This window comes from Marmota monax, unplaced genomic scaffold, assembly GCF_021218885.2.
Source record: "Marmota monax isolate L192 unplaced genomic scaffold, Marmota_monax_Labrador192_F-V1.1 WCK01_AAM20220418_F8-fsc00042, whole genome shotgun sequence".
Taxonomy (NCBI): domain Eukaryota; kingdom Metazoa; phylum Chordata; class Mammalia; order Rodentia; family Sciuridae; genus Marmota; species Marmota monax.
The window spans coordinates 14,596,463-14,624,228 of NW_026693008.1; the positions used below are offsets into that span (position 1 = coordinate 14,596,463).

A 27,766-nucleotide genomic window follows, 5' to 3' on the forward strand; every position below is an offset into this window, starting at 1 on the left:
TCTACTGCACTACTCCCCATGCTGCTGACCCTAGATATCATTGTCCAGTGAGTGTTAACCATGTACCAGGGATAGGCAGCATCAGAGATCTGGATAGACAAGGGGAAGTCACAGCTCAGGCTGTATTTATTTAGTTATAGGTGGACACAATACCTTTATTTTATTTATTTATTTTTATGTGGTGTTAAGGATCAAACTCAGTGCTTCACACATGCTAGGTGAGTACTGTACCACTGAGCTACACCCCCAAACCCCTATTTACTTTTATCTTGGAGAATCTCCCCACCACCAACAACAACATTAGTCAGATGTTTGATGTAACAGAAGGATGAGAAATCCCTATTCTGACTGCTCATTGGGGAGGTAATTTCCCTCTCCAGTCAACTCTTCCAGAGTGTCCTCTCCAGGGAGGCCCTTGGAGGCTCTCCTTGATGGGTTGGTTTGCCTGGTGGTGGAGCCACCACTGTCTCCTTGAGGTTCCAGCTCTGTGCCCTTGACAATGACACCCCCTCAAGACCCCATCTGGTCAGGTCTCTTAGCCGCCTTCTCCAATCCATCTGCCTCCCTACCCAGGTGGCTCCAGTCTTGCAGGTGGGATCCAGGGAGAAATGTGATACATGTTGCCTGAAGGTGGTTCTTGTCCTACGCTGTTATTCAGTATGGCTCCTGGTAGACTTATTGTCTAGACTAAGCAATAGGCTTCCTTTAGCAAAGAGCCATGGTCCACACTTCCTTATTTTGCTCTTAGCACTTCCCTTAGGATTGAATGCTTGATTTCATGGATTCTACTGTGGAAGAGAAAGGGAGATATAGAAGCATGACGTTTCAAGAATTGGGAGAAAAATCAAGTAGGAAAAAAAAAAAAACATGGACACTGATTGGGCAACAGAGAGTAAGACCTCTGTGACTAAACATATGCACCCATCATTAGAAGAAATACCAGTAATAACCAGACTTCAAAGCCATTGCTAGACCCTTTATCTACCTTACTTCTTTTTATAATCACTGTAGGCCAAGGAAGTAGGCATCATTATAATCCCCACTTTAAATTAGCTCATTTCATTGTTGAGGAGTGAGTCTTCCATTTGTAAATTTTCTCAAGGGCTAGAAGAAATTTCTAAATTTTCTAGAAAGTTCTAGAGCTGGATCATCTGGTTCCAAGACTTCTGCTTTTAACCTCCCTGTTTCATTGTTTCACAGTACCTGTGAGTAAAGAAAATGAAGCCAAACAGTGACCATTCAAATAGGAATAGGTAAAAATAAGGGCTACGTTGTTTCAGGGTGTGCTAACATTGGTGCATCAGTTGGGATGAGGTCAGGGGCAAGTAACAGAATAACCAACCCCCAGGAAATAAAGAAAAATGATCTTTTGCCATTTCACATGCCCAAGCTAAAGATAGGCAATTTCATTCTTGGTGCAATGGCTCATAGGCATCTGTAATCTGTTTTTTTTTTTTTCCTTTAATCTTCCATTCACTATTCCTGTTGTTTTTTGTTCTGATATCTTTATTTTTGTTGACCAACATGGACACAACAATACATACATCATACCTTTGCTCCAATAACCCAAAGAGGATGGAAAGAAGCAGCAGAAGCAAGTTCTCTAACATCCATTGAAAAAATAAGATTTTTCCAGAAGCCCATCAGCAGACATTTCCTTCTGTTTCATTGGCCATAACTGTCACATGGTCACACCAAGCAGCAAAGGAGGCTGGGAGAGTAACTAAGAAAGTGCCCCTGCAAAAGGAGAAAGAGCACACGGACACCCAGAACCTATCAGGGTTCTGGGAGCTGAGAAAGAGAGTTTGGCTGATAAGTGGCCTATAACATCATCTTCATTGGGGGGATGCCTCCTTTCTCAGGCAAACCTGAATTCTGCTTCTGTCTTTTATCATTATGAGGTAAACCTGCACCACTCAGAGACGGAAACTTATAAAATTCTGTGCTCACACTTCCTGGATATTATTCACTTAGCTTATGCTTCTTTTTTTTTTTTTCTTTTGGTACCAGAGATTGAACCCAGGGGTGCTTAACCACTGAGTCACATCCCCAGCCCTTTTTATTTTTTATTTTGAGACAGGTTCTTGCTAAGTTTCTTAAGGTCTCACTAAGTTGCTGAGGCTAGCTTTGAACCCAGGATCCTCCTGCCTCAGACTCCCACCTCGGCCTCCCAAGCCACTAGATTACAGGTGTGCCATTGTGCCAGGCTCTAGATTCTGTCTTCTGACCAAGGTAGGAATTATCAACTGCTTCAGAACCAGCTCAGTGTACTCAGTTTAGTGTACATGGAGGGCAAGAAAGGCACTTGCCATCTGGATCTGAAACACTGCCTCTAGAGTTAGTCAAACATTATAAGAAGCAAAGGTGTTCTGATCTCTCTTATTCCACATCTTCCAGCAAAAACTGTGGCCTAAGCATGACAACCAATAAAACTGCTCATTTCTGACTATGAGAAATAGGTTCCTACTTGCTTCTAAAAGAAACATAAAAGCAAGTAGTCATGGCTTATAAAAATCAGTAAAGAAAATGAAACTGAATAGTGATCATCCGAATAGAAATGGGTAAAAATAAGGCTGAAGGGGATTCACATGGGATTTATGATGATGTCTTCCTTTGTTGTATATCACATGAAAATCTATGACATAGGAAGCTGGTTGAAAATCTTGCTTATAATAACAGTGACAGCCTTTTAATCCAGTTTGCTTTCCTTCAGTGGCAAAAGGGATTACATGATAGTGTCAGGGGGCCTCTGTATTTTCTCAAGACTTTCCTATAAGGCAGGTGCTTAAGACAAAATCCTCCAACACTTAGCTTCCAATTCTCCTCCTAGTCCATTCAGTAACCACAGAAAGAGCAGCATCTGGCCAATACTCAGTGGAGCTGGGCACTGTGCTACAGCTAATTTCAATGGCTATGCTTTAAGTTATCTGCAAAGTACAAAGTTTCTGGGTGACATGTTTATAATCATGTTTAGAACCCAGATTATAATGCTTTTTTCCAGAGTAAATTCTAGTTAGTTATCTCTTAGGATCACTTTCCAGATTAAAAACAATAAATATTTATTGAATGCCTATTACATGCCAGGGACACTTCTAGGTCCTTATCTCATGTGTTCTCTGAACCATTGACTTTGGACATCTTGATGAGTCATCTATGAATCAGAAAATTACAAAATACCATCTTCACTATATTTCATGTCAGCACAGATTCAAAGTTGAGTGTGTATTTTCTGGTTTCTGGGAAGGCAGAGATACTTCAAAAACAATTCCAGGAAAGCAAATGAATGTGCCTTTTGATGCACTTGCCAAGTGGGACACAAAATAGACCTAGATTTATAAATAAAAATTATTTTTTCCAACAGTGCCACGAGAATATATTCAGCATACGGTGACCCTGAAAGCACATCTTTGGTAGTAACAATCTACCTATATTCTGATAGCTCCCAGGTACGTCTCCAGTTTTGACCCCGATACCCTGAACTTCAGATGATCCATCTAAAGAGCTTCCCCACTGAAATCCCTTCCCTGATGCCCCATCACATTCAGAGGAACACATTCAGGCTCCATGGAACAGCCTGCCTGCATGCTCGGCCACCCTCTGGACTAAACTTCTGACACCCATTGCACCATCTCTGAATATCAAACAATTTGTCATTCCCAATACAATACTCTTTTCTTTTCCCTGCTTTTGCCAATGCCTTCTGCCCACAGTGCCCTATCCTCTTATACTAGCCTACTCCTAGCCAGCAGGCAAGACCCAATTCATGCACCATCTCTCTAAATTCTTCCTCACACTACCAGGCTGAGTTAAGTGCCCCATTTGTGGAGAAATGTGTATATAGCTCTGGTTTCACATAGACCACTTTGTATAACAGGTATCCCATACATTTCTTCCACCAGAGTTCCTAACACAGTATCCAACTTTGCATAGGCACATAATATATCCTTACTGAACTTTAATTGAAATGGTAAGAGCTTTCTTTTGGACCCAGAATCCAGTAGAATGAAGATGGAAAGTAAAAGTCACAGAACGTACCCTAGGCTTAGACACCTGAGAGTTCTTATCTGCATTCAAATGTAAAAAGCCTTTATCCTGATCTCTTTACAGATGGATTTAAGTTCTTTCCATGTGGCTGCAACAGTTCCATACCTCACATCCACCCCCTACACTGCTCAGTTATCTATCGCTGAGTAACAAACTACACCTAAACTTAGCAGCTTAAAACAACAACTGCTTCATTATTATCACTCACAGTTTCGTGGGGCTAGAGTGAGGCATGGCTCAACAAGGCAGTTCCTCTGCCTCACGGGGTACCAAGTGGTATCACTCCATGGCATTCAGCTATGGTTGGTCTAATCTATAGGGTTCAAAAGAGCTGAACTCTCATGGCAGGATGTCAGGCAGGCTGGGCTCAGAGTCTCTTGCCTCTCCATGTCATCTCAGGACTTCAACTCCTATGTTTTCTGCAGGAGAGTAGTCATGTTTCTTAGACTGTGCCTTGGTGTACCTAGAGATCAATGTGGAACTCACCAGCCCTCTTAAAGGCCAACTTGGAACTCAAGTAGTGTCTTCTCCACTGTATTACTTTTGCTCAAAAGAATCCCAGACCAGACCCATCTCAAGGGGGCGAGGAAACAAGCCTCACTTATCAAAAGGAGGAATAGCAGAAAATGTGCAGCCATCTTTAAACCAAGTCCAAGACTGAGTCTATGTCCCAGAATCCCCATGAAAAACTCTGAGGTTCACCCTGACTGAACAGATGATGCCTGCCCTGAACCAATTCCTGGGACCAGGAGCTTGGGAAATAATTGGTTGGAGCTGGAGGTGGAAATAGTTCCAGTCAACATTGTGGTTAAGAAATTCTGCAGGAGACACTTCACAGAACATGATCAGTCAACAAATATATGAAAAAATGTTCAACATCTCTAACAATTAGAGAAATACAAGTTAAAAATACATGGAAATTTTATCTCACTCCAGTCAGAATGGCAATTATCAAGAATACATAACAATAAATGTTGGCAAGGATGTGGGAAAAAGGGACTCTCATATATTGCTGGTGGGACTGCAAATTGGTGGAACCCTTCTGGAAAGTAGTATGGAGATTCCTCAGAAAACTTGGAATGGAATTACCATTTGACCCAGTTATCTCACTCCTGGGTATATACCGAAAGAACTTAAAATCAGTACACTACAATGACTCAGTTACGTCAATATTTGTAACAACTCAATTCATAATAGCTAAGTTATAAAACCAATCTAGGTGCCCTCCAACAGATGAACAGATAAAGAAAATGTGGTATATGTACACCATGGAATATTACTCATCCATAAGGAAGAATGAAATTATGGCATTTGCTGGTAAATGGATGGAACTGGAGATTATCATGCTAAGTGAAATAAGCCAATCTCCAAAAACCAAAGGCCAAACATTCTCTCTGATATGTAGATGCTAACACACAATAAGTGGGGAGGTGGAAAATAAAAGTACTTTTGATTAAACAAAGGGGAATAAAGGGAAGGGAGGGGAGATGGGAATAGGAACGACAGTATAATGAATTAGACAAAACTTTTTCCTATGTTCATATATGAATACATGACCAGTGAAACTCCACATCATATACAACCACAAGAATGAGAAGTTATAATCTGTGTATTTATAGTATGTCAAGATACATTCTACTGTTATGTATAACTAAAAAGAACAAACAAAATTATTTTTGAAAATTCTGCAGGAAGGAGATGGTGGTGAAGATTGCTGGAGAGACATTATTTTGGGGTCATCTAGGAGTAGAACCCTAATAGTACCTTGGATGCTGGTAGTTTATTTGGGAGGTAACCCCAGGAAGCAAGAGTGAGGGAGCATAGACAGTGAGACAGGGAAGGAAGAAAAGCCAATATAAGGGTGTTATGAGCAATGGAGTTGGATGCTTCCAAATTTGAGAGGCTGGCAGAACCAGATGTTCCAAGCAATCCATCTAATGGGCAGCAGGCTGGGACATTTTTTTTTTAACAAACTCTCATCCTTATTGGTTGAAGTTTACATCCAGGACCAATAGACCTTGCAGACAGCACTTGCAAGAGGAGAGCAGGCTCCAAGGCTTCTGAAGCTTCAAGGCAGAAAACTGAAGAGGTCCAGGCCTGACCTGGATGTTGGGCAAGATGCATCTGAGCCCATATGGAAGTGTCCACCAGAGCTGAGCTGAAATCCCATGGAGGGCCAGGGATGTGACATGGGACACCAAAAACATCTGCAGTAGAAACCAACTAACAAAAGTTCCCTCAGGGACAGAGCCCAAATGGACCCTAGTGAGCAATTCTGGAGCTGGGAATATCTCCTTCCTTTTTTAATAGATCAACACTAGCCATCTTCCTTTAGGCTTCTGTCCACCAGGAACATACCTATGGTCAAAGTTGGGTGTATTGGCACTCGCTGCAACAAGAAAGACCATATGCCACTGGGATTCATGGGTGTTTCACAGGAGGGTGTTCAGAGGGGCTTCTTAGGACCTCAGGGTTTGGGTTAGGTGACCTGGGGAAAGTTTAGGAAGCCTATTGCTCTGAATAGGGCGCTGTCAGAAAGTGGGACAATTTTACAATTAGGCATCTTAATAACTGTATTTAGGAGGTGGCGGAGGAACAGAAAGGCTAGAGCTGTAATTAATTGGAAATGCCAGTCCTGTTTGCCAGGAGAAGAGCCATTTGGTCATCTTTGTATTTTTCCTGTGTTCTTTTTGTCTTTGCTGAGACTGGATGATAGTGTGGTCTTGCTCCATCGCTGTCCCAGATCAACCTGTCTGATGCTGATGTTCTATGAAGCTGTGTACATTGAGCAGGGAGGGGACTCGGAATCCAGGCCTAGTGGCTGGTGCCTTTGAATTTATGAATGAATGAATGTGAATAATAGAGGGAGAGGAAAAAAAGAGGAGGTGGGATGGGGAAGGAAGTTTGGAGTGGGACTGAGGATGAAGTCATCTAGCCTCCAGCTTTGGAGGGACCCTGCTCTTTCCAGAGGTCGTGGCTGGTGATATCATCCCATCACCCATCAATCCTCAGCTCAGAAGGCTTCTGTGGCTCCCGTTGCCTGTGGACAGACACTGACCTCTTTAATGTTATGTGCAATTCCTTCCGAACTTGGCTGTAACCACTTCTGCATACACCTTCCATGAAGGGCATACTGGTCCACAAGCCTTGGGACATTCTGAGAGAGCTGTACTAAGCCAGGGTCAGTGGGTCCCACTTTGAGAAAAAAGGATTTTAAAATTAGTTTTGGGGGGCAACATATTATCTTTCCTGTGGATTATTCTACAGCAGAACCCAGTAGGGAATAATAGATTAAATGTATATATATGGAGAGAGAGAGAGAGAGAGAGAGAGAGGCACAAAAGCATAATATCATATAGCGATATAGTGGAAGGATTACAGTAGCCAAATGTCTTAAATAAAAATCGGGGGAGGGAGCATATAGAGCCAAACAAGACAGCACACACTTATAATATCCCAGTGACTCAGGAAATCAAAAGGCGTGTGTGTGTGTGTGTGTGTGTGTGTATGTCTAAGACACCTGTTATATTGTAGAATGCTTGAGGACAAAGGCCTTGTCAGCCATGATAAAGAAATATGGATCAATAATTGTATTGAATGGATGAACAAGGAGAGATGCTGCAATTATTAATCATTGACTGAATGCTAGGTGCTTAGCACAGGTCGTTTCATTTAATCCTCACGCCCACCCTACAAGGTGATTTTCAACATTCACAAAAGGGGAAATTATGTCTCCCTCAAGGTCACAAAGCTAACAAAGGATTCCAATCCAAGAACGGCAGATCTCAGCGCCCTGCCTTCCGCATTGGCCGGCGGCTGCCCTGAAAAGCAAACTTGCGCCCTCTGGTGGAAGAACTGGAAAAGAACCAAGTCAGAGAAAAGGAACATTAAAACAAGCTGCAGGCCTCAGTGGGTTTGTGAAACCTAGAAAAGCAAACAGGCATGCCTGTGTCTTATTCTCACCCACAACCCCACAAACAAACAGAAGCAACACAAAGCTAGAGTCAGCTAACCCGGAAGGGGGTTCTCTAGATGAGGCATAGTTTCCTATTAAAATGAAAATTTTCAATACTGAAACATGAAAATCTCTCACCACACTGTGAGAACCCCTTACAAATTTCTAGGGGCTTCCTTTGACCTCAATCTGCTGCCCCCACCCAGACCCAGCATCAGTAACACAGAATATTTAACAGATTTAACCCTGTTCCCCTTGTCTCCAGTTCCTCTGTGAGCAGCCAGGGTTATTTTGGTGATTGTAACTCTGCAGCATAATATTAATGAGCTACCACCCACCAATCCATTCCCCTCCCAGGTGCAGTCCCACCTGCTCTATTTTCCTAGGTTTTGTGGAAGCTTGCTCTTCTGTTTCATTCAGTCTATTGACAACATTACTGGGAAGTTATTGTTCCAGTTGGTGTTCCCTGCCTTCTGTCTCCCTCATAACACAAGACAACTCATTCTGCCCTAGAAAACATCATATGCACCTGGGTAGCAGACAGGTAAACATCCTCCTAGCCTCCCCTCATGTGTTGGGTGTCATTTGCACCTTTTCCCTCTATTCTCTCTCCCTCCTTCCTGCAGGCTCTGCCTCCCTCTTTCATACATACAAAGAGCTGATGTGAGAACATGTATAAAACTCTACCTAAGGACACTGGAATAGAAACACAAAGTGAATACAAAAATGTGTACAGAATGGGATGTGCAGAAAAGCTAGGTTTGTCTAGGGGAGGACACCCTGGGCCAGATGATGCATCCTTCTGTAAATCACATTGAGATTGGACTCAGTGAAGAACACTGCCATCCAAGGTCAATGGTGTCTTCAGCTCCTTGGAGGAAAAAATATAGGGATACAAATAACTGTGACAGCAAAAGAGATGGAAAGGCATCGTCTCTGTGTTTTTACTTGAAATAGGGATGTATTTTTAAATGCATTGCTTTGCTCAGGCCAGTGGTGACCTGTCTAAGGCACTCACACAGCCAGTTACCTCTGAACGCCTGTGGGAGGCATCACTGAATGCTCTCTCACAGCTGAATTCCTCTCCTCCAAGAAACTATGACTCCAGCACAATTTTTCCAATGTGTAGCGCGCACCATCCTTGGAATCAGTCCTCCTTCCCACAACGTTGGAATTAGGCATCAGAGGCAAAAGAGACCCAACTGGACCCCAAACAGAAATGTGACTGGGAGAGTCCTTGTTGGTGTGTCTGTGTGTGTGTGTAGGGGGCAGCAGCAGAGCATAGCAGAACTTTCTGTCCATTTTGGAGTGTGTAGAAAGTAGATTGATTAATAAGTTACCATTTCTCTAACTCCTGGCACTGTGTTTGCCATACAGTAGGTGCTTAGCAAATACTTCTGAAATCAATAATAGTGGCAACACTTACTGAGCACTTTCCACTAGCCTAGCACTGTTCTAAGTTATGTTAACTCACTTTATCCTTCAACAACCCCAGGAGGCAAGGGAATACTATTCTCCGCATTTTACAGATGGGAAAACTGGACAGAGACAAGCTACAGTTCTCCAGATCAAACCAGAGACAAGATAAAGATAAGACTATGAAGCAGGTGCTGTGCTATGTGTGTTTGTTTGTCATTTCATTTGATTCTCATAGCAACACCGTGAAAGAATGTCATTGTCTCCACTTTACATGAGAAGAAACTAAAGTGCAGAGGTGGTAAAATATTTCCTAAAGTCATGCAGTTAATAAGTGATGAACCTAGGATTTGAACAAGGATGAGTCTTACTCTGATGAAGACAGGGGAACTTATACTCCTTGTTCCTTACTGTCAGCTCAAGTGAGTTGTTAGATTGTCAGGAAGTAGCCTGGCAGTGACCATTGTTGTACAAATGCCAGCTGGCCCTGACTGACAGGCCATGACCACTGGCACCATTCAGGGACTGTGGAGGGGTACAAAACTCTCACCAACTCCTCCCATTCACCAGGTGTCTTCATATTGGCAAGGACAAATGGGGATGGGGTTGAGAGGCCTGCAAAGGGGACAGTGCTTCCAAGAGAAGGCAGCTCTTGAGCCTCCCTAATCCTGGGGCCAAGGGATGAGAAGGGGCACTGGGGTAGGGGTGGGAAGCTAGACAGGACCCTGGAGAGGGTGGAGGTGGGATCTAGACCATTTTATTCTGCATGTGCCAGACCTCAGTGCATATTGGGTGGGGAAGGCAGAACACTAGTTGCAAAGGGAAATGGGGGTCTAGGGCCAATAGAGGGTCTCAGCTGCCCAAAGATTCACTCTTTCACAAATTTGCAGGACGTTTTTTCCTCCTGCTTTTAAAGGCTAATTCATTTCTGCCTGTTATTTCTGTTTACAATAACAAATTATTGGAATAATCTAATTTATAATAGTAAGGGAATTTCGGGAGGAAGTCAAAGAATTACTGAATTGGTCATATAAACTGTGGTAAGTTAAAAGCAAACCTGTATAGAATTTCACTTTTGTAGGAAAAAAGGCAGATGTATGCCTGAATGCGAGAGAGAGAGAGAGAGAGAGAGAGAGAGAGAGAGAGAGAGAGGAGGGAGGGAGGGGAGGGAGGGAGGGAGGGAGGGAGGGGAGGGGAGGGAGGGAGGGAGGGGAAGGGGAGGAGGGAATTGGAAAGATATACAGCAAGATGTTGCTAGGTACTGAGTTGGGGGGGGGCAAAAGGACAGACAGTATAGGTAATGAATGATTGGGTCAGGAAGATGGGGGCTGATTCAAGAGGAGATAAAATGCTAATACCTTCAGAGCACTTTCCCCTCCTCCACCTGTTGCCAAGGCCACTTGTCTCCAGGAAATTGTTCCTCCTTTTGGGGAGTTGTAGAACTTGTTAATGAATGCTCCCTGGGCTGCTCCCTTCATGACAGTGCTCTTGGAAGTCTTCTTCCCTGCCTTTTGGCCCACCTTTAGGTCACATAGGCAGGATGGAGGAGGAGAGAGCATGAGAACAAAGGAAATCTAAAATGTATTACTTAAAAAGAAACACAAAAATTTAATGGCAATTTCCCCTCTATTTCCTCTGTGCATTGCTTGGTGGGAATTTGGGCAATGAATAACTTACCAAAAGTTACATGGTTATTATCCCATTTGATCTTCACAACCCTGAGAGATGAGTTTAATTATTTTCATTTTGTTGATACAGAAACAAACACTAAGTAACTCTTCTAAACTTGGGTGTGGGGAGTCTCAAGCCCAGGTCTTTCATATCAAATGTCTCATTTTTTCATCCTCTAAGAATATGTTACTAGGACATTGTAACACAAGGGAAGAAAGAAAGGCAATGGAAGAGGATGAAGAAGTCAGAAGAGGCTTTGGTTTCTTCAGTATGTGACTACCATACCACATTTTGGAAGAGAACTGTCCAGTAGAACTTTCCATGATGATAGAAATGTTCTATACTTGAACCATCCACTATGGCAGCCACAAGTTATGGCCACCTGTATACATTTATACCTAAAATATGGTGATATAGCTATCTAGGAACTGCCTCTTAATCTTGGTTAATTTTAATTAATTAAATTTAATGTTTAAAAAGCCACATGGACCTAGTGGCTACCATGTTGGATAGACCGACTCCAGAACACAAAAGCCCTGCTGGGTGCATTTCAAGATGTCAGTGAGGCCAGTAACCAAAAGGCTGTGTTTAACTCAGATCTCTGGGGTGACATCCTGCATATATCAGCTTCCTTGGACATTCAGATTAAGATGGCTGCCCCTTGGGAAAGAGAACACCTGGTCCAGAGAGTTTTTGACTGCACCTTGCCCTGCTGCAAGCTGGTCTGGGCTTGGCCTGCCAAAAATTGGAGTCCAGTGGGGCACTGGTTCCCCCTACAGGCACTGTCTAGTATTGCTGCCACTTTACTCTTCCTCCTCCCCTATCAGAGTTGTGAACCAACCCTCCAAAGGCTGCCCATTTAGACAAGCCAGGACAAATTCATCCAAGAGTAGAGATAGTCATGTCAGAACAGAGCTAATAGGGACTTTAAAAGTCACTTCCCATTCCTGTTTAACAGTTGATAAACCAAAGCCAAGAGAGGTGACCAATATGGCCTTGTCCTCTTTGTCCAGGGCACTGATCCACTGAGTCCACAGATGGGACAGGAACACATGTACAAGCAACAAAAATAGGAACCATCTGGTCAAGGTCAGGCATTCCTTCTGCCTCTTTATGTTCACATAAAAAGTGAATTAAAATTGCTAATGAGTAAGATATATGTTTGGCAAAGAGAACAAAGCTGCCAATCACCAACATACACATTTGGGTCCTTATTAGCGAAAACCATTTTTGTCTTGTTTTCAAAGATTTCTGTAATATAATTCTATTATTTAAAACTCTCCCTTGTGTAGATATTAGGCTCAGTACTCAAACCAAAAAAAATGCTTGGAATATATTTATTGATTGAATGACATCATTTATCCATTTTAGGGTAACTATTAACACCACATCTAACACATTTCCAAGCAGAAAGTTCTCCTTCATGTCTAACTTCACAGTTTTTTTCCTCCTGCAACTCAGCATGGTACAGAGAATGCTTAGCCAAGCCAGATGGACAAGTCATTAATAGACAATATTCTGCTAGGAATATATAAGTTATATCTGGCAGCCTTTATTCAAGGTCCAAAGTTTGAAGTTTCAGTTATGGCCATGCCGATCACATCGAACTTGAAGTAAGAGCTGCTCTCCTGATTTAAAAGGGTCTGGATAGCAAATTGTAGGGCACCAGCTTAATGTATAAAGGAATGAGTTGCAAATAAAATTCTCAAAATGAGTCATCCTTAAGTTTCAGCAACCAGCAAGCAGACACCATAGGTGAGTAGTCTAGGTCCCCTCCCTGGGTGCTATTTTTCACTTTTAATGGCCCTGCATGAGTATATGGTCCCATTTTTCTTTATAATTAGAGCTAATAAATGTCTTCAAGTGGATGCTTATGGTAGACTTTGGAAATATTAATCTGTTATTACCAGAATTACATTGTGAAGGAGAAGGCTGAATTTTAATATGGAAAACACAGCCAAAGCTTCACTCATATCAAAACAAAAAGGAAGCAAAAATTAATCCCCTGGGGCTGTTCTCTGATGTCTGATCAGAGACATGAGAGTAACTGGCTTGTTTTAATGCTTCAACTGCTTCCATTTTATTACTTGGAAAGTTGTTCAATTATTCAAACACTGCCACAGGAGAAGGAAAATGGAATTTGGAGTTAAAGGTGTAAGATTAAAATGCCAAGCCTGTCATTTAATGAGTGGTATATTCAATTATTTTTCAGAAACATTCACTTCTTCCTTTTAACCACCTCCGTAACAGTACCTACTGCTTGATGTTGGCATTAGGGACATGACTTGTACTGACCAGTGGAATCGTGGCAGCCATGATGTAAGCAAAGAATGATACAGACATGTGTTGGGTGCATGGGTTCTTGCACTCTGGCTGAGCTGGTCCACTGGTCCAAGAGGAAGAGAGACCTGGGACCAGACTCATTCCAATCTGCAGTTTGGAGTCACTCTGCCAAACCCAGCCAGGATCAGCCAATCCTCAGCTGACCACTAAACATTTAAGCAAAAATAAATGACTATTGCCTTATGTTTGGGGATGCTTTGTAATGCCTCAATTCTTGATTGACACATTGGCAAAGACTTGGCTTTAGTTAACATGGCTGTTATTATGGCTACATCATAGAGTGATCTAAATGACATGGTATCCCACTCCTGCCTAGGTAAATAAATGATAATTTAGCTAAACCGGATGACACTTCTCAAAATTCCCTTCCCTATAAGGTCCTGAGTTAGCACTGACCACAAGAGAAATTTTGTGCAAGATTTAGAAGTCTGAAGTGAAGCAACATTCTTTTTATGCTCTGAAAGTTGAAGCAGGGCACCAGCAGGAGTGGGTGCTTGTGTGTTGTTGCTAATCTGCTAGCTTGCTTTGTTGTGGGCTGTGTGCTGTGTAACTCTGTGGGGAGATGCAAGTTTCCCCTGGAAGTCACCCACAATGCTGAGGTTAAGGTAGTGAGACACATATAGGGCCCAATTTATATTTGCCCTTGTTCACAATAGCTACCTTAGGTTCAACATCAGATGCAAAGATTATAGCCTTTCCTTAATGTTTTCACAAACATGTAAAGTCATCCTTATTTTAAATTCCTTCATTTTCTTTCACTCGTGGTTTTTCTGCTTCATCTTGATTGCATCTTGATGCACTATGGCTGAGCCCATTGTTGTTTTAACCCAGACCATAGCATCTCGTCATTTCAGATGGAGCAAGAAATGTGTAAGATTAAACTATCATTTACTGAGTCCTAATTATGGTCAAATACTGTGTTAGCTGCTTTACATGCATTATCTCATTTAATTGATCGAAATTCCCCCATCCAGTCTGATTCACTCTCATCCTCATATCAACTGGTAGTTCAGAGATACCTGCTACTACATTAATGCTCCAAGTCCTCACTGTCATTTGGAATTGTAGGCAGGGCACTCCAGTGCCCTCTGGAGTAATACTGGACAGCCTGTGCTAGCTCAGGCACAAATGTGGTCCCCATTAAGGGCTTGTTTTCCCTGTTTCTTCCATCCTCAATCTTCGTTTTTGTCCAATGGTACAACTTATGACCCTATTAAAAACCAGTCCCCGTCTTAAGAATGAAGTCTGGCCCCAAATCTTTGTTCTAAATCTTTATGACTGCTACCTAGTCCTGCTACCATGGTCAGGTCTCAGAAAGGAAAAGCATGTCCCAGGTGTTGACCCCCCCCCCCCCCCCCACCGCCGCCTCTGGGGCTGAAGCAATGCCTGTGGCTCTGTGACATGCCTCAGGATTCTCTTCTCTTACTCAATATTCCTTCTACTTGAGAACCACAATGTATTGAAAGTCTCCCCATCATCAAACACCTCTCATTTGCCAGAGAGGGTCCAGGTGACTGTCTTCTTTGGAAACAGCCTACTGGGTACCTATTCCTCTAATCTGCATGGGTAGCTAGGTCAGTTTCCCAGCATTTGTCCTGTCTCAGGGAGTAAGTGTTGTCACAAGGTTTCCACAGGTTTTATAAAGATTAAAGTTAGTGGGGCTTCTAACCAAAGTATTCAAGAGAGTTGGAGTGGTCTTTGAGAATCAATAACTATGGTAGTTTTGTAATGCATTAACTTGGCTAAGCTGGGAGTTTGCAGAATTCTTTTCCCCAATATGGTTCCAGGTAACAGTTGGCTAAAAACAAGATTTAAGAAAGGTTTGGAAGATAGAAAGGAAGTGGCACCTGTGACTCTGAAGAGCGCTGCTGTTAGAGGAGGTGAGAAACAGACTTCATGGTGCAGACTAGGTATTTGTCCCCCTCCCCCTTTCCTGCTGGACATCTGCTTTTTTGGCTTATCAGCTCTATTGACCAACAGCACCCTAATCTCTCCACTAATGTTTGGGTGCAAATTCACAGAAGTAATAGTGACATCAGCCCCCTTCATGGTTCCCATTTCAGCAACTGGTTGCACCTCACTTTCGGATTTCTCTGCAAGCTTGAACTTGTTTGCTTTCATCAGGACTTGGGAAAGGCTGTTTAAGTGACTTTTCTTCCCTAATTTTACTAGTGAAGTCTGAAGGCCAGAAAACAAATTTCTTTTAAAAAAGCTAACTTGCCTTCCTAGAATCTGACCAATATTCATTCAGAAATCTACAGAGTTGTTCTCCCCCCCGCCCCGAGTTTTAGGACTCTTCTTCTGCAAGTGTATAGAGGAGGGTGGCGATTCCCTCATCCAACCTCCATCCCCATTTTAAGCAATTTTTGGAGCCAGGGGTTAGTATTTTTAACTGTGATTTCTGTTTTATGCTCTTTGTTTTAAACCCTTATCAGGAAATAATTTGTAAAATGGTCTCCCAGTGGAATATGTAATCATTAGCAATTTGCTTGGTGGGAAGTAGGGAACGGCAGGTACCCCTGGAACAAGTTAAAGAACTCCTAATTACTTACACCTGCAGAAGCTGTCGCTTTTGCAAAGTATGTAATTAGCCGCCAGTGCGAATGCTGGCAAATGTGATTGTCTGTTTAAATAGAGGACACAGCCCAGAGGCTACTGAGACTGGGGCTCTCCCACCGGGTACATTAGCCCAGCCTGGGCTCCCCCTGCTGGTTGCTTGTTAAGGCCAATTGCAGGTCTGATACAAGCACTTGGCCAATTAAGCCCACATTCATTGTTCCATGTGCAAAGCAGGTGTGAACATTTTTTTAAAAATTGGGCCCTTTGTACTTTGCAATTATGAATTTTCTGCCTTTTTAGCCCAGTGGCTCTCTGCATTGGCTGCACATTACAATCATCAGGGATGCTTTTCAAAAATCCTGATGCCCAAGCTGTTCCCAGACCAGTTAAATTTCCGTGACATCGGTTTTTAAAGTAACCCAGGTGATTACAAATCTGTCAGCAAGTTTGAAAACCAGTGGTTCTCAAACTTTGGCTGCATCAGAATCAGCTTGGGTGCTTGTTAAAGTACAGGTTGCTGGGCTCCATCGCCAGATTCAGTAAAGTGAATGGTAGGAGCATCCAAAACTTTGCACTTCTAAAGATGCTGCCAATGTGCACGACAATGTTGAATTCCTTTTGGACTTAGAATGCCTTTTTTTTTTTTGCACAATAAGCATTATACCAAATACTTTGCAGTTATTAATTCATTTAATCATTTATCACACAGTTGTTTGATTCTTTAGGTCTCAGAAAAAGTGCTACACACGTGACATCTATTCTTTAAAAAGGTACCTGTCCCTGTTACCATCATATTTTCTAGTCTATTTCCCTTAGGACTTTAGCCAATCTATTTTATTTCCCGGCTCCTCTAGGTGCACATAAGCTCCATTGTGGCCATGTCCACAGACACTTGCTGAATGAGTTCACAGAGCAACCCTAATGGGGAGGTCATATGGTCTACATTTTGTGGGACAAGACATAGATTTAAGTAACTTGCTTAAGATCATATTGGAGGAATTAAGATTCAAATTGTGTTCTCTCCAGAGCTGGGCTGTCAAACCACTTCAAGAATTGATCACCAGCCTTAAATACAGTATCAGTTCTTTCCCATCAATAAAATGAATTACTCACCTAAGAATGCCAATTATTTTTGGTTTTACTAACAGTTAAGTTAAAGCTAACTTTTTTTAAACAATAAAAGTCCAGAGTCCAAATCCAAGTGGCCAAACTGTACTAACATCAGCAATTTCTTTACTATTTAAAAACTCTATTGTCTGCTATGCTTGATGCAGTAATGAGTGCCCATAGTACCAGCTATTGGGAGGCTGAGACAGGAGGATAACTCAAGTCCAGAGGTTCTAGGTCACTCTGGGCAACAGTGAGAGACCATCTCAGAACAAAACAAAACTTCTACTGCCTGTGTCAGAAACCTACTTAGAATGCCCCAAAGCAGATTAAGGTTTCTACTTTATATAAAATCACCACACCAAAACCTTTCAATGTAATATTTTGATATTTAAAAGAAGAGTTATGTGAAAACAAGAGAACTTAAATTATCAGATTTTATTTAGTACGCCAATACAATTTATCCTGGTAATAAATTAATATGTAGTTATAAAAATGTTTGTGCTATCCAAGAAAAATGCTTTTTAATGTATAAAGTATATGCAGATCCTTCAAACAGCCGACTTAATTTTCAAACTCAGAAATGTGGTAACATCGCTGATAAAAATTGGGAATTTTCCTGAATTCATGATTCATAAGTTTTGAGTTTATCAAGGTTTCAATTGCCCTTTCCATTCTGGCAATCGCCCACACCTGAAATGAGAACTGATAGCTGAAAACGTTCTGATCCCATCTCCTATACCTGTAAAGGTGAGGGATCCACTGGCCTGAACTCAAGACCCCAGAGCTAATCAGACAGAGATTGGATTAAATCAGTTCACAGAGGTGCTCCACAAATGTCTGTGGGGCTAAATAAGGCACAAGCATCACTCAGAACTCCAATCATACCTGAAAAACGTTGGTTTTACTTTCTGCTTACTATAGAATTAATTCCTGGTATGTTCTGTTGTAGTTCTCAAACTTAAACAACACAGTTGCTTTAAAACAAAATCATTCCTATTATTGCAGCATTATCAACAATCACTGACTGCCAATGCTGTTTGTATTTCTTTTCTCCTGGGATGTTTGAACTTGGGCAAATTTTTTTCCTGTTCTATGCTCACAGTAGACCCTCACCAAGGATGTCTGTTCTTGCTTGAAATTCATTGGCAGTGGAGAAAGTTTATATATAGTTAGTACCATCTAAAATGAGGTTGAGACAGTTCATTTCTCTTTGCAGATCACTGCCCACTAGAGTTAACTTGTATCCTGCTCTGTTCATCTGAGCAGTCACTTTGCTTTTCATAGTTGTGTGGATTACTTCTGGGCTGACAGTGTTCCAAGCAGCAGTGAGACTTCTCATCATGTCACAAATATGCCATATAATGTACGAAGTATATCTAGCATATAATTTTTGATTTATTATGTGTCTCAGCCTAATGGTTGCATACAGCCATGCTACTACCAGATTTTTTTTAAAGTCCACTTGTTTTAATTTAAACTTCCAAAGATTGTGTGTAGTTTATTTATCAACCAGTATAGAACACTCATACTCTAAGAAGCTTTTCTAATTGCAGGAGCCATACCTAAAACAACTTGCCAGGTATCAGTGCATTTTCATACAGACAGCAAAGTTGTGTTTATAATGGAAATTTTTTCCAATTTTCTTGTGATTCTAATTTCTTGCTACTCTCAGCACTCTAGCAAAGGAAGACTAATAGTCTATCTTCATATATTTCTCTTACTCCCTAGCAACATTTCTCTGTAGGAGTGCATGTTTGGTTTAGATGTGTCCACATGGACATATTTATTCAGAACAGGCCTCCCATTTTTAAGTTCATTCTCTATTGTAGATGCTTTACTTTTTAGGAGTAGTGACACAATACTGTGATAGGCTAAAAGCACTGGAACTAGCCACAGAGACTTGGTATTAACCTCTCTATGAAATGCAATTTCATTAGTTTTATCAGAAAATAAACAAAAATCAAAATATATGCTTTGATCTGGTAAACTAATTAAAGCATTCATTTACTAATTTGGCATGTTTAACTCCTCTCATTGTTAACAACTTTGCTTCCTTCTTTTTTTTTTAATCTTGTCATGATTTTTAAGGAACATAAGGACTCTCCACTTCTTCAATCATTTCACTGTAGATTTTTCTTCCTTATTCACTAACCTTCCTTATTCACTACCACAATAGAACTCTGTGCATGAAGTGTAACAGAAAAAACATGATAAACAGAACCTGAACATTCTAATAATAGCAAGACTGGGGAGACTGGCTTGGTGAGGGAACTGGAAGTGCAGTACTGATGAAGCAACAAATTTTAAGTTAGAGTAATAAAGCTGATGTCAAATTTCAAAGAAAGGGCTAATTTTAACCATATTGGTAACTAATTAAAATTATATCTTTTAAACTAAGAAATCCTAATGACTGAGGTAGATGATGCTGTTATCAGATACTGAATTAGATTTAAGGTATAAGGGAAAGAAAGCACTGATGTAAAATTATCTTCATTTAAATTCAGATGGATAATTAAGAATGCTTCCAATTCACCATTCTAAACATGAAATCCAGGTATGACCTATCTGGTGCTCACTTTTCTATTTGAAGATGAACTCAGCAGTTGGTGAAAAGATCCACACGCTAACAGAATGGCAAACCACAAAACAGTTGTCCCCGTGAAAAAAATCAGTTACTCTGCGTTTGATATTTCCACCTGGGCTCATTCTCAACTGTTCAGGATGTGGATTTCTGAAGGTTTCTTCAGCATTTAACTAATTCTTTGTTGGATGAAGGGGCCGGGACTGTTTCTCCACACATAAATTGATCCTAAGAATGAGAAATGACATTGAGTTCTATATCACAGGTGCATTAATACTACCTTCATTTTGTTAGAGATTCAATCCAATTGTTAATTCTCCCATTGCTATATTGCTTCATTCTTGTTCAAGGCCAGCACTAGAATTAAAATTTTAAAAGTATACTGGTATTCAGTACTGAATTCATCATTTAATAAATGCCTTATAAACATGCCCATCTTCACTTGCAAGCTACCATTTCTTGGAAATAATGTAAGGGCATGTTACATTTTCTAAGTTTTTACATTCATTATTTCAAATTTTGGTCATTTGAAGTTATATCCTTTTCAAACTAATCCCTTCTTTCAACTAGAAGGAATAGGTCTTTATGTGTTTTTCCAACACAGATAATCTGTAATGTTAGACACTTTTTAAATGAAATCCAATCTCTGATAATTTATCCTGATTTATGTCAACTGCCACAAGAACACTCTGCCTCCCAGGCTACCCCTGCAATCTGATCCCTGAAGGATCAGCTACTACTCTGTCCCTGAGGCTCTACTCTTCCTGCCTCTGGAATTCTTCTACCTTGCTCTTTGGAATTCATGGTCCACAATGGTCCTTATTCTCAACTCTTCTTTAAAGTGTTACTTTGCCCCTAATGTCTGGAAACATTTTAGGCTGATGCACCTGAGGGTTGCTTACTATCATCTAATGGGAAGAGCCCAGGGATGCAGCTAAACATTCTACTAAGTACAGGTTAGCTCTGCACAACAATGCTAGGTTGAAATGAAGTTATAACCCAGCGCAGTTTCCCCTAGGTCCCCTTCTAGTGTTTTCAGAGCCCTAGTACCACAGGGATTGGAAGTGGGATTGGCTCTTTTCTGTCCCCATTCTCTTCCCTTCTCTAAAATCAACCAACTTTGAATCTTATCTCATGAGACCATACCATCACTAATCTTCTCTGTTGCTGCATCTATCCATCCCAAATCCCATATTTCAACCCCTCTGGACTTCTTCTTTATCCCTACCACCTTTTCAGAGTCCCTCATTCCCTAGATGTTCTCTTTACCTAAGTTCACATTCAATGGTCAATTATATCCGATCTTCTCTATTCACTTGGCGAAACCACAACAATGGTGAAATCTAACTTCCAGTGTCTATAATGATGGAGCTGAGGATTTATGATCTGAAAACCTCTGATAATCCTCTATCACTACCAGTTATTGTACCATGTCTCTGCTTCTCTTTGTAGCAAACTATTTTAAAGAAATGGTCACACTTATTGACTCCTATTTCCCCATTCTTTTTTTTTTTAAAGAATGATTTTTTTTTTTAGTTGTTGATGGACCTTTATTTTATTTATTTATATGTGGGGCCTTACACATGCCAGGCAAGTGCTCTACAACTGAGCCATAACCCCAGCCCCTATTTCCCCATTCTTTCTGACCTATTTCCCATCTACCAGGTTTCTCCAATCAGGCTGTCCCCAGTCCCTCCCTGAAACTGCTCTCAACACCTCATAAGTTAATTGTGTGTTGCCAAAGCCAATAGTTATTCTCAGTTTTCTTCTAACAGTGGAATCTGACAAGAATCTCATTCCTCCCCCTTTTCTCATCTGGCTCCCAGGATATGGCACTGTTGAATTTCCTCCTTCTGCAGTGTTTGCTCCTTTTCAGTTAGCTTTGCACATTCCTTAACTTCTTCCTTGACCTTTTAATACTAGAGCACCTCAAGACTCAGGTCTTTCTTTTGTCCATTTCATCTATATTCAAAGTCCTGGGGATCTCATCCAATATCCTGGCTCTGAATACTATCTTTTGCTGGTAACTCCCAAATTTATACTGCCAGCTGTCATGCATATTCAATTGCTTTCTCAGAAGCTCCACTTGGATGACAAATAGCCTTCTCAAACTTAGTATATCTACCTCCCATCTGTGTACCTATAGTTCTGTAACCCCAGCTGTTAGTAATTCTACCCTTCTAGCTAGATCAAAAATGCTAAAATCACCCGATTCCTCCCATACTTTAATTCCAACCAGCAAGAAAATCCTTATCTTTCAAAGTGTATATAGAATCCAACCACTTCTCACCACCTCCATTGCTCCAGTCTAAGCCATTTCTTGCTTTGATTAGTGTAACAGCCTATTTGGTTTTCCCATTTCTCTCCTTGCTCCCTCAGTCTACTCTGAACCAGAAGCCAGAATCATCCTTTTGAAACATAGGTGGGGTTATAGCATTTCTGTTTAAAAATCCTCCAGTGGTTCCCTCCATCATTCACAGTAAAAGCCAAAGTGTCTCTTCAAATCCTTGTGATCTGCCCCACTCTCTTCATCTTGAACTACTTTCACCCTCATTTGCTCTAGTCACTGGCCTCTTTTTTTTCCCTTGACAAAACCAGGTATATTCCTGCCTTAAGATCTCATCAATGAATGTTAATTTGCCTAACTCTATGTCACATATGTAAATAGCTCTCTCTCTCATCTTTTTCAAATCTTTACTTATATAAGGCCTTTCTTAATAAATAATGTCATTAGTACCTTATTTTAAATTATAGCCTCCTCCCAGACTGGCACTCCATATTTGTTATAGAACACATTTTAACACAAGAATAAATTATTGAAGTTCTACATTATGGTCTAAATTATAGCCTACTTCTCTTGAAGTCTTGTCTGCACTTTCCCTATACTAATATTAGAGTTCATTTTTAAGAATTCATTAGAAAAATAAAACTTTGGGGGAGAGTCGGCAGTAAAAAGATTTAGTTTTTTCTATCATCAATATCCTTGTGAAAGACAACAGGATAACTGAAGAATAAAATGCAACTTCAAAATGGCAATGAGGAATTATATTCAAACAAGATACTCAAGTTCTACATATAAGCTAAGCAAGAAATAATATGTAACTGTTCCTGTCAAAATGTGTCCAGGGGCTCTGAAAATAATTTAGTTACATATGAAATAGAGGAACAGAGTGTCAATTAAGACATTTAAAATTATTTTTCTTCTATATAATACATAATCATTTCCATTAAAGAGCAGTTTTCTTTATCACTCTCTTCAAAGCTAAAATGAGTTACATAATCAGAACTGTAAATTTTAATTTATGATATGGCTGTTAATTAGTAATTTTTAAAGCTTGTTTTAAAAAAACAAAAACAGCGCGCGCTTAACCCAGCACATTGTTAAGGAACAATCTTCCGCATTTACTTATTACAGCCAGGCTGCTCTAGGTCCTTGCCACTGTCTCACACTCCGCCCCCCCCCCCATTTAAAAATTGACCCCTTACTTTGTCATAAATCACTTTTATAATGAGAGAGCAGCTAGGACACGTTGCCACGTCTTCCCCATTCTCCAAATCTTCCTATAACGAAATCAAACAACTTTTGGTCAGCACAGTCTTCCCTTCGCTATCTCCTCCCCATCAAACCTCTCCCACCTCTATGTGGCTTGCAAGGTGGGTGCGAGCCCAAAGAGCCTTCCCCCTCACTTAAGGGAAACACCCAGGAAGGTCAGGAGAAGTTCCATTGCCTCAAAACCCCTGGGAAACAAAAACGATTCCTCTCTTCCAAAGAAGTATCCCGGGAAGGGACCCTTAAGGGAGACCGGGGAGTAACAAAACCGGCTCTCCTTGACACCCACTCCCGGACTAAACTGAAGGCCAGAATGATGTGCCCGCTGAGAGTTCAGGGAGAGGGATGGGTTTCGAAACAGGGAACAGAGAACATGGGTGACTCAGGGCCGCAAGGATGACTGAAAGCAAATGCGCTAGGAACAGAGCACAGCGAAAACGCGCCTACTCTAGTGAGTCCCCGCGCGGGTCCCTGAAGTTACCTTGGTGATGGAAAAGTTATCCCCACATGGACAGGGGTAGAAATACGTTTCGGAGTCCTCATCATATTGGAAGTCCTCGATCTCCACCTCGTCGTGAAACACTGCCATGGGGTCGTTGGGGCCGGCAGAGGGCAGATGCCCCAGCCGTCTGACAACTCCTCTGTTGGTCTAACTTCCCGAAAGCCTGCTGGGACCCCGCGCCGTCACCACGCACAGGGGCAGGAACTACCGCTTCCGGCGCATAGACAATGACGCAACTCCGGCCTTGGCCGCCAAATGGGTGACCGGGTCCCGGTCACCGTGGAGATGATTGAGTTACGGGTAGAGACACTGGAAAGATGGCGCTTCCTGCTCAGCAGTGTCGCGCAGCCCTACTCCCATTGGACAGCAGCCACCAATAGCATGCAAGGCTCGCTCGTGCTGCCATTACGTCACCCCGTGGACCTCGGAGGCTCCATGGCGGAGGCGTGGAATTTGGAGCTGGGCTATAAAGTCGGTGTCCGGGGCGGCTGTAGTGTGCAGCCCGTCGCTGACTTCAGGAGGTCTCAAACGGTCCGCCGAGGGCTGCAGCTTTCACCCACCTGGCCCTCAGGAAGAGGAGGGCGTCGCTTTGGTTCCAGACGGCGGTAGGAGCAGCTCAGCGTGCTCTCTACCCCTGACGGGTGACAGACAACCAGCTCTCTGGAATTTCGCTTCAGCTAGTGACCTTGAGCCCAGGGCGAAGCCCAACTTATATCTCCTGGCGCAGGTACATACCCGCCTCTTCCTTCACCCCAGACATCTTCAAATATCCCGTTTTGTGTTGCTGAGAAGACCAAGATCTGGAAGGCAGGGACTGAATTCTAGTTATATATTTGCCAGGCATATAACATCATTAACTACTATGATACGTAGTAACAGTAACATTATTGTTGTTATTCTTATTATTGGTAGTTGTTATGTGCCAGATATTGAGCAAAGTATAATTCTCCCACTAAACCTGGGGGTTTAAATTTTCATTTTATTAATCTTTAAACTGAGGTACAGAGTGGGCATCTTGACTGACCTCACTTACCTAGGAAATAATGAAGAGCCTGGCCATCTCCAAAGCCCAGGAACAGACTACCAATGCGAACCCCAGTTTCTTTGTAAAAGGAACGTTGTGGATACGTTGTGGATACGTAAGATTATCAGTAGAAGGCCTGTGTATATCCTGAAGCTGAATGACAATAAAAAGTGGTTTGTCTTTGAAAATAGTGCTAGTACCTGTTTTGGTACCACCCCCTCACAATGGGGTACTACTCCATTACTAGGCAGTTATTCACATACCAATAGAAAAGGAATGCAGTGTTGAAAAAGCACTGTTGAAAACCAGAAGATCATGACTTAGAATCTGACTCGATTGCAAATGAGCTCTGGTTGGAGATTTACATTCTTCAGGCCCATTTCTCTTCAAGAAAACATTGGGCTAGAGATGATTCCAAGATCCCTTTCACTAGCATTCTTCTATTACTTGGAAATCGAGTCTCACTTGGTTTGGCAATCAAATAAAACTTCACATTTTCATAACACATACTTAATACATCCTTATGCTTATGTACTTACACTCAAGTGTTTCCATGAAGTTATCAATTTTATGCACACTGGATAAGCTCTGCTTGGATTTTAGCCCTTGTGTTTTACTTTTTGTTTGTGGTACTAAAGATAGAACCCAGGGCCTCATACCTGATAGGCAAGCCCTCTCATGCTGAGTTTTATCCCCAGCCCTTAATTTTGAGGTATGGTCTGTGGAAGTTGCCCACACTGGTTTTGAATTTTAGATCCTCCTGCTTCAGTCTCCTGAGTAGCTGGGATTACAGTTGTGTGTCTTCAAGCTCTTTTAAAGCTTGGAAACATGAAGGCAGAGAAGTCTTTGGGAGAAAATTCCAGAAGGACACTAATGGAGTTGGTAGACAGTCATTTCAGAGGTTCCACAAACAATTTTTGCTAAATTGGAGATCTACCCAGCAATTAGGTAACATTTAAAACTTGTTGAGGGTTAACTGGAGATTCAGGTGTGTCTGGAGAAATCCCATTAAAGCCCACACAGCTGTGTGGTTGCTCTTGGGATCACTTAGACACAAATACTTCCCAGATAGTCTTTTGGAGATAGGCGGAAGTGTTCCATTGATTACAGAACTTTCTTTAATTCTTATATGAGCCACTTTTGAATATACCGAAATGAATGCAAGTCATGTTTTGGTTTATAGGAAGCATAAATTGGAAGGTTCATTTATAATTATATATATATATATAATTTTTTTTTCCTTTGGTGCTAGAAATTGAACCTAGGGCCATGTGCAAGTTAAGCACATGCTGTTTCACTGAGCTAGAATTACAGTCCTTGTAGGCCTTTTGGAAAGCAGTTTGGACTTATTCAAAACAGTTTGCTGCCAGGCATGGTGGCATATGCCTGTAATCCCAGCTGCTTGGGAAGCTGAGGCAGGAGGATCGAGAGTTCAAAGCCAGCCTTGGCAACTTAGCAAGGCTCTGAGCAACTTACTGAGAGATCCTGTGTCTAAATAAAATATAAAAAAGGGGCTGATGTGGCTCAGTAGTTAAGCACCCTTGGGTTTAATCCCCACTACCCCCCCCCCCCAGAAAAAAGGGAAAACAACCCACCCAAAACATACCAGTTTTCTGGAGCATCTTAAAATCTTAGGTTAAAATCCTAAAAGTTACAGGGGATGTCAGGTAGTTTCTCTTTGTAATTTTATAACTTTAAGAATTATCTAAAATGGAAAAAAGCAACACACCACTTATTGGTCGTTGACATGTGCCAGGCACTGTACAAAACTTTTGTAGGCATTATGTTGTTAAAACAACCCATTGAGGTGTAGGTATCATTAACATTGGGAAACCTGATGGTTAAGGCAAATTAGTGAGTTGCAGTGAGCCATGGTGACAACTCACATCTTTCTGATCCTAGAATTTAGGCTCTTAATTAACTGCAATGCCATTTATGATGTGATGGTGTTTCAAGCAGGCTAGTTGAAACAAACCTTGATTTGGTTATGCTGATTCCTCTGAGACCTAGTGTTGGAAATGGAGGGGATTATTCTAGGCCTTCCATTACTGCTTTTATCTTACCACCTGTTGTTCATCCCCTTTGGCCACAGGTGGTTCCTCTTGTGGTTCTGACCAGTTTGAGCTTGACTGTGAACAAAGAGAAACCATAGTGAAGCACATGATGTATGTTCATTTTTTTGTTTTGTTTATTTACCCAGTGTAGTTAAAGAAAACATTGCAGTGGCTATTGATTTTTACATTTATTCCTAAAAAGGAATAGACACATTTTGTAAATACACATTTTTGAACCCTGAGTGACAGAAGCAGATTTGCTTGTTGCTATGGTCATTTGAGATCACAAGTTTATCTTTTACCATAAATGTTAACATTGTTTATATGGAAAGTAACAGTGACCAAAATTCTTAGTATAATATCAGATTTAGAACTGGGTCATAACTGTGTAACAAACTGTATTTGATGACTGCTGTTATGTATCAGGCCAGGGGGAGTTGTTTATTGGCACTATCAAATCACTACTTCTGTAGGTCATTTGGCAAAGAGAAGGGGGTTTTTAAGTTTTTAAGGATTTTGTATTAACACTCTTGCTTACCGAGTACTTCACAGGTGTTATTTTATTTATTCATTTCATCAATCCAGTGAAGCAATGTGGGTGTTGTTAAAATGGTAAAAGATGCTTTGCCCAAAATTGGAAAAGGGCAAGAAGGAGTCAAATTTGAGCCTAGTTCCACTGATTCAAAGTCAGGCACACTCCTCATACCACTTGTATACCACTGAGTTTTCCTTACCAACCCCTGGAGTCCCATTGCTTCCTCTGTGACATCTAGGTTTCTGAATTGACAAGTGCCAGATTGGTCTTCAAATTTACTTCATTTCAGGGGATTCATGGTCTTTGAGGCATTCTTGTTGCATTTGCTGCTGTCATATCTCATCCAATTTATCAGCAAGTTGTAGGGCTCTAATTTCAAAATAATTTCATGTGAATCTATTTCTGCCATCTCTATAGCTCTT

General features: G+C 41.4%; 2 protein-coding genes across 11 annotated transcripts in view; one reads left to right on the forward strand and one right to left on the reverse strand.

Annotated features, from left to right (window-relative positions):
• Dph3 (diphthamide biosynthesis 3) overlaps positions 1 to 24,199 on the reverse strand; it is a 37,863-nt gene extending 13,664 nt beyond the window's left edge. Inside the window, exons 1-3 of one of the 4 annotated variants that reach the window (XM_046453006.2) lie at positions 23,711 to 24,199; positions 23,166 to 23,240; positions 10,774 to 10,935 (exon numbers count right to left, since the gene is read on the reverse strand). In XM_046453006.2, the coding sequence (XP_046308962.1) occupies positions 10,774 to 10,935; positions 23,166 to 23,240; positions 23,711 to 23,818 (345 nt within the window). In that variant the 5' untranslated portion in view covers positions 23,819 to 24,199. Of the gene's footprint in view, positions 1 to 10,773; positions 10,936 to 17,518; positions 19,908 to 23,165; positions 23,241 to 23,710 lie in introns of those variants that run through there. The other 3 variants (XM_046453007.2, XM_046453008.2, XM_058582202.1) reach the window with 3 other exon arrangements.
• Positions 24,132 to 27,766, forward strand: part of Oxnad1 (oxidoreductase NAD binding domain containing 1) — a 63,869-nt gene continuing 60,234 nt past the window's right edge. For all 7 annotated transcript variants that reach the window (XR_006853511.2, XR_006853510.2, XM_046453002.2 and 4 more), the window contains exon 1: positions 24,132 to 24,458. The gene's annotated coding sequence lies outside the window, so the exon portion shown is untranslated. The remainder of the gene's footprint in view (positions 24,459 to 27,766) is intronic.